A 7,278-nucleotide genomic window follows, 5' to 3' on the forward strand; every position below is an offset into this window, starting at 1 on the left:
CATCTGAATGATCTGAGCGGGTTTCTTCATTTGGAATATTACCAAGCATATTAATACTTTGCATTCTTTTCTATTCTGGCAAACCTCATACGCCTGTTGCCCTAGGGCTCGCTTTTCGAACTTCTTATAATCTCCTCTCTTGGGGGCTCTCGCTGTCATGACCATATGAAGCCCAACCTTGCTTTAGAGATTCAACCTCAAGGCAAGACCTTGTTCAGAGCTTGTGTTAATACCTTCATTTGCTTTTCGACCCCTCACTCTTTCTTTCTGACTCGACTGTTGCCAGCTTTGTCCTTTCATTTCACCCTCCTTTGTATTCTTACTGTACTTTTTTTGCTCAATAAACCCTGTTCTTCCGGCGAGCAACTGCATCTGATACAAATATCTCCCCGCAGAACCGCAGAACTTCGGCCCACCTTCCCCATCTTTGATTTCCGCTATCCTTTAGCCAGAATGTACATGACGCGTCCAAGCAAGTTGTGGTTCTCGGCTCTTCATGTAGTCAGCAAGCGCATTTTGGGCCAACAGCCTGTGTCTTTCTCATCAAATCGACGTACAATTTGGAGATCGTCGCAATACAGTGCATGAACAACCACATAGTACATGACTCATCATCCGGTTTTCCCGGTGCCTCTTTTTCGTCCCGCCTACAGGTTAGAAAGTAGAAACCCAATCACTCCGGAAATCTAGGTGGCTGTACAATCTCCCCTTCTTGAAATCTCGATTCCGCAACGGTCCCACATCCCTTGCAAGTCCGTTTCTTCTGATCAGCAGCAAATTCCTCTACCACCTCCTTCACCTGTGTCCCCAAATCTGTACACACAAACTGCTTCTCCCAGACAACCTCCCCACACTTCTTGCAGTACCACCGCATCTTATCGACCGCGTCTTTGGGCCGAGGCTGCTCCATCACCACACCGACGGTGTCCTTGAACCGGACAGGGCAGTGCGGGGTGTTGGCGGGCAGTAAGAAGATCGATCCTTCGTGGATGGGGATGTCCTGGAAGACGGGAGGAGAGACGGATGTATCGACTGTCTTTAGAAGCATGGAGCCTCGATACTGATAGAAGAATTCCGGGGTCGCGTTGATGTGATAGTCCGTGCGGGCATTCGGTCCGCCTACGATCATGACGGTGTATCCGGCTGTCGCGGGAGAGGAGGGGTGGTAGACGCAGTAATTATTCACAGGCGGTTGAAGAAGGTGAGAGTTTTCTTCGAGCCTATAATCGGGTCATTGTCTGAACTGTATGTGCACTTCATGGTTTCGTATCAGGAGATGCTCTATGCGAAGGCGGGGGAGGGGCATATAGTTTCAGGTGGGACTTCAGGTAGGAAATACCATTTTGGAATATTCAGAGCTAGTGGTAGCATTGTCGCAGTCTTTCTCAGTTTGGTGCCCTTTCTGCTGCCGGACAGACTCTGGATTGACGAATTGCGAAATATTTGCAGTCACACATGGTTGATGATCATACAAGGAGCCGATGCGGTCATCCCATCGGGCGGAGATAGCCGGAGTTAAAATTAGATAAACAGGCCGCCCGGAAAGGAAGATTGTCCCTCCGACAGATTTTCTCTTTTTATCAAAAATTGTCCACATCCCTAGATTGAGAGACTTGGCTTCTGATATCAACGACAGGGTATCGGAGCATCTCCAATCCAGCAATCATGGCCACTACGTCTCAGCCTCCCCTTCGGTTCACTGGCCACAAGAATTTTGTGAACCGACTGGTCTTTTCAACCCTAACCGGTCGGGCAGTCCATATCTCCCAAATCCGTCCGTCGTCTCCCACGAATCCTGGTCTTGCTTCACACGAAATCTCGTTTCTGCGTCTCTTGGAGGCTGTCACAAATGGCTCCCAGATGGAAATTTCGTACACAGGAACTATCGTTATCTACAAGCCCGGTCTGATCACTGGAGGCGTTTCAGGGAATGGGGTCAGCAGTGGGGGTGTTATCCGGCATGAGCTCCCTGCAGGATGCACTCGAGGAGTCAGCTACTTCTTAATACCTCTTTGTCTCCTCGCGCCATTCTCTAAGGCCCCGATCAAGGTACTCTTCACTGGTCCTGGCGTTATCACTTCGGCCACACCCACTGGGGACATGTCCGTGGACAGCGTCCGCACTGCAATCCTTCCGCTTTACAACCAGTTCGGTATCTTCAACAACATTGAGCTTCGCGTCCTCCGCAGGTCTAATCCCGGACCCAACGGCAAGGGAGGTGGTGGAGAAGTTCAGTTGGTTTTCGGCCACCAAGTGCGTCTTCCGAAAACACTACACTTGATGAACCCAGGCAGAGTTAAGAAGGTTCGTGGCGTGGCGTACTCGGTGGGTGTTTCAGCGTCCAACAATGCGAGAATGATTGATGTGGCCCGTGGCATCCTCAATCCTCTCGTTCCCGATACCTACATTTTCTCCGATGTGTCGTCCGCGCCGCTGGTTCCTGACAGAAGCAACCCATCCGCAAAGAGGAAGATCGGTCTTGGCTTCGGTTTATCCTTGGTTGCGGAGTCTTCGACCGGCTGCTTGTACTCCGCCGATGTTGCTTCTCCACCTGCGGGTGGCCAAGCACCGGAGGATATTGGAAAACAATGTGCCTACCAGCTCCTGGAAACTATATCGAAAGGCGGATGCGTCGCACCGGCTGCAGCTTCAACCATGCTGGGCTTGATGACTATGGGGTCAGAGGACGTTGGTCGAATTCAATTGGGACGGGAAGTGATTGCCGATGAGAGTATCATCCAGCTGGCCAGAGATTTGGCCAAGTTCGGTGCCCCTGGTTGGGGTCTGAGAGATGCTACCGGTGAGAATGAGCAAGGAGACGTTATTGTGAGCGTGGTCGGACGAGGTATTGGCAACGTCGGTCGGAAGGTTGCTTGATCGCGGCAAGACACGAATTGTCGGCATATGACTGCCTGCTACATATGCTCATGCGGTTATTAGTGCGAGGCTCAACCGTCATTTGGAGGCTTCTCTGCACGTCTGAACCAGTAAAGCAGCTCCGCGTACACATGATGGTCTTGTTCCGATCATGCTTCGGTAACAAGCCACGACCGATCTGCTTGGGAGATATGCTCTACCCAGATGTGGCATCAAAGTCGAGTGAACTGCCTCGAGTCTTATCAAAACGCCATCGCTCGTCCGGTTCTATACTGTGTGGTTGGGATCAGGCACGCAGTCAGTTGTACTTCATACCACTGAGGTCCTCGGCAGGACAATCAATATCTTGAGGTGTTCGGCGAGGGCAGAAAAAAGTTTTGAAGGGTTGTTCGCCTTTTGCGTCGCATTATACCCATATTTCGATTACCCAAGCTCTTCCTGGACACCTGGTCAGGGCAAATTGAAGTGGCATTCACAGAAGAGGCGTTTCTGGTGTTCAGGGAAAGAATCATTATGGCGCACTATGGTTTTTGTATGTATATAGAACTAGCATGCATGCAGATCCTGCACAATTTAGCATTTGATGTCAACGACCAAAGCCTTCGACACGTTAGCATTCATATTCTTCTTTTCCCGTTTCCTCACTACTGCTATAATATGTATCCTGATATGGAGGTGCATCTTAGGAAGGAGCTATCTCCGATCTACTCCTACAGTGACACAAGCAATGCGTTTACTGACTGGAGGGAGTATGGAAGAACTGTCTATATACCTTCTCTCTGTGCAAAGCAGACCGGACGATCCACAGCTCAAGATGCCCCTATTTGCACACCCTGTACTACGCTTTCATTCTGACATGTCTCTTTCGTCATGACTTTAGGCATACGACAGTGTCTGATATGGCGGAAGGCAACAATTTGCTCAAACCAGCTCCCAGCGCAGCGATCTTTCCTAGATTGGGGAGCATGACGCTATTCAGTACCACAGTTTGATCGTACCTTCCTTATCTGCAGCGGTTGCCTTGGGGGTCTAGCCCTCCACCAGCGCAGTACAAAAAGGCAGCTGCTCCCCTCTTCCTCCTCTTTCCTTTCTTTCCTGCTCTCATCCTTCGCCGCTGCCCTTTAGAGTCTACGTTTTCTTTTTCTCCCTCTCCTACGCTCTTCTTCTCCTCATACATGTTCCTCAGCATGAACAACACTTTTTTGCTCTCTCCAGATATTCATCTTCGCCGTGCTTCACGTGTCTTCCTTCTGCCTATCTCCTTGTTTCGATGTGACCTATCTACCTAGTCAGAGCGGCCCGTGTAAGTTGCCTTGGGGTCAGCTTCTGTTCAGAGCACAGCCTATCACCTGCATAGGTACCTCATTGAGTATGTCGAACTGAACAAACCACTTGGTAAGTTTCAAACTTCGTCGTTTCAATCACAGGCTGATCATTTTCCAATTGCACACCATCGGAGGCTTGACAAGGAGCCGGTCGTGCATCTTTATCCGTTTCCGCCCTCGTTCCTCTGAGCATTATGCCTGGCACCGCGGGCAGGCCCAGTAAGTGACAGAGCTTGTATGTGAATCCGCATATCTCTCTGCTGTTGCTTTGAACTAACGACTTTCACAGGCTGGCTAAAAACACCCGCTCGCACCGCAGGCCAGCTCCTCACGGGACATGCTCCAGTAAGTGGAGTTCCTCTGTGTTCTCATTGTTACCTGCTCTGATCAGCCCAGAGTTCCACCGTCGCTTTCACGCTTCAATGTCTTGCCAACCATCTATCACTTCGACAACCACGACAACCTGCCGGTTCGGACAGGTCCAGTAAGTGACAGAGCTTGTATGTATTTCTTTGCGTCCATTGAACCTTCATTCCTTGCTGACAACTTTAAGGCTGGCTAAAAACAATTGTCTTAACCGGAGGCACAGCTTCGACTTCTCTTCTGAGCCTGTCAGTAGGTTTTTCCCTTCTGTCTATAGCTCTACTAACGAGGCTACAGCAAACACACACCTTTTTTCGAGAACAGTCCACTAGCCAACAAGCTGCATCGTGGCCAGCCCAGTATGTGACAGAGCTTGTAAGCAACTCTCCTTTCCCTGTCCTTGTGTACCCAACTTACAATCATAGGCTGGCTAAAAACAACTTCGCCACACCGCAGCGAAACGGAAGCTCATTATTCGATAATGTGAGCTAGTCTTATTCCTTCGTGGGGCGTGTTTGCTAATCTATCTTAGGGCTTCCTGGCACGCCCCCCGCTTCGCTTTTGCATCGCTTTCAGTGGATATTCCTTTGTGATTATGACTGATACTGTGCTGGGTTGACCATGGGATGTGTTCTTGGTTGCCTTTGTGTTTGATGGCAAGTCTTCATGGAGTTGGGCCTGTACTTATTGCGGTATATGCCCTGGTCAAGGTTTTTACCTACGGCAGGATGTTTTCCTTGACCTGGTGGACGTCAGTCTGCTACCCGAATGGGGGGGTATGATGGAAAATCAATAAAGCATCATGATGAATTGCGTTTGACTTGCACTAAGTTTTGAGATTGCAAGTGGGATTCCAGAGCTGGAAATTGCCTCATAGATTGCGTCGATTCTAATCTAACTATCTAAAACAGTACCCAGATCTCGCAAGGGCACCAAATAACCCGAAAACCTGCACATGTACTCCAAAAGCAGGCGTCGATCCAATAAAACATAGATGGGCAGTCATTATTGATGAACATGAAACCGACTATGACATAATGGGACTGACCTATGTATCCCCCAACGCCTTTCGAAATGCAGGATACGCCGGTTGAATGTGTGGAAAGTGGAAACAGTGAAGAATAGCATAAAGAAAAGGTAGGGTTGAGGTAATGGGGGTATTCTTTTCGAACACGATGGAAGACATAACGCTGGAAATTGTGTCAAAGAAAGAAATTTGAAAATTTGTAACAGTTGAAGGGCATTGACAGAGTGATTGTGTCCTGGTAGATTTAATCTGCAACGTCCTCGTCTTTGCCCGGGTACATGATGTCTTGTCTGATGACGGCACGAATGTGGTTGAAGAGAACGAAGAGCCACATGCAGACGATACCAATTGACATGGCAGAGCCAACGCCTAAGACGCCAGGGCTACCCAATGCGTTCCCCAGGGTAATAGTGGCCAATGTGAAACCGGTATTAGGAAAGACCATAGCCCACCAGCTAAGATGAAACGCTGTGGGCGGGGACCGGACGACGGCAACAAAGGCAATGAGGAAGAACCAGAGACTCAGAGCCCAGAGAAATACGCCCACGATGATTGCCATCAGCTCAAGGATCCGTGCGTCGTCGAGGGCGTTTGCATCGTTGATGATCTTGAATTCCTCGGGCAGGCCCTTGGCCATCCCCACTAGAGCCAACGCAGTGAAAGCCGGAGGCCCCACACAGATGAACATACCTGGTCTGTGTTCGCGGCAGGGAAGCCCTGACTCCATGAGCCGGCCGATATAGTGGGCGTACATCATGAAGCTGATCGAGAAGCCCAGTCCCTGGAAAGTAACACCGGCCGTGATGACGGGGATCGCGGACCGCGCAGGCTGGGCTTCGCCGATGACTGAGGCGATGGTACCGCTGAGCATGATGGGGAAGGCTGGTAAGATCCAAGATGGCATCATTGTCTGGAGGCCGTAGGAGTGGGCAGAGAAGACGAATGAATACTGGATTACGGCTGTGGCAAGGGTGCAACCACAGTAGACCCAGAAGAGGACTTCGAGCGCGACGAGATACGATCCTAAATCGTCGGAGCCGAAGTAACGATGCAAGCCAGTGATGATCGTTGCAATGGATAGCCAGAAGGTAGGGAAGAAGAGGCCCTCGCGAGGGTGGCGAAGGCTGTCAAGGAAACCGCCATGCAAAATGAATCTTGTCGCCATCAGAGAACAGACGAGAGCAAATAACAGAAGATTGATGATGTAAACCGCCAGCCCAATAACCTTCATCCCCTTGAAGGTGTATGGCTGACTAGCTATCAGAAGAGCCAGTCCACCGGTGCTCATAGTCAGGGTGTACCAGGCCCAAGTGAAATGCCGTAGGCGCTCACGAATGCTTAGTCGAGGGGGTCTCTTCATCTGATGCTCAAGGAAGCCAGAATCTGACTGTGACGATGTTGGTGGAACATGGTTGTTGAACATTGTGATTGCCAAGCAGGTCGGTCGCGATATGAATGCGAAAAGCGGATGGATGGAGGCAGAGAAGAATGAAAGATATGTCAAGCTTAGTGAAGATACGGTAGAACGAGGGACGTGAAAGAGGATCCTAGATTTGGGTGCAAGAGCTTGTATAGATGTGTCAATGCTCTTGACTCCACTACAGAAACCACAGACTGGGACAAAGTTGAATCTAAGTCAAGAGTTCGTAGCAGAGATAGTTAAAGATCAGCCAAAGTGCAATTGAA

The 7,278-nt window shown here is 49.9% G+C and overlaps 3 protein-coding genes across 3 annotated transcripts; 1 reads left to right on the plus strand and 2 right to left on the minus strand.

Moving 5' to 3' along the window:
• Positions 1–673: 673 nt before the first annotated feature.
• BNA11 (3-hydroxyanthranilate 3,4-dioxygenase) lies at positions 674–1,371 on the minus strand (the record flags this gene model as incomplete). Its single annotated transcript, XM_026762126.1, has 2 exons — positions 674–1,220; positions 1,340–1,371. The coding sequence occupies 2 exons, from the start codon at positions 1,369–1,371 to the stop codon at positions 674–676; spliced, it is 579 nt and encodes a 192-aa protein (XP_026616333.1).
• Positions 1,372–1,665: 294 nt separating this feature from the next.
• CDV56_108529 (RNA 3'-terminal phosphate cyclase-like protein) lies at positions 1,666–2,877 on the plus strand (the record flags this gene model as incomplete). The annotated part of the gene is made up of 1 exon (XM_026762148.1): positions 1,666–2,877. One exon carries the CDS (start codon positions 1,666–1,668, stop codon positions 2,875–2,877), a length of 1,212 nt encoding a protein of 403 aa, XP_026616334.1.
• Positions 2,878–5,836: 2,959 nt separating this feature from the next.
• CDV56_108634 (tellurite-resistance/dicarboxylate transporter family protein) lies at positions 5,837–7,015 on the minus strand (the record flags this gene model as incomplete). Its single annotated transcript, XM_026762253.1, has 1 exon — positions 5,837–7,015. One exon carries the CDS (start codon positions 7,013–7,015, stop codon positions 5,837–5,839), a length of 1,179 nt encoding a protein of 392 aa, XP_026616335.1.
• Positions 7,016–7,278: the final 263 nt, after the last annotated feature.

This window comes from Aspergillus thermomutatus, assembly GCF_002237265.1.
Source record: "Aspergillus thermomutatus strain HMR AF 39 chromosome Unknown NODE_44, whole genome shotgun sequence".
In the NCBI taxonomy this organism is placed as follows: Eukaryota; Fungi; Ascomycota; class Eurotiomycetes; order Eurotiales; family Aspergillaceae; genus Aspergillus; species Aspergillus thermomutatus.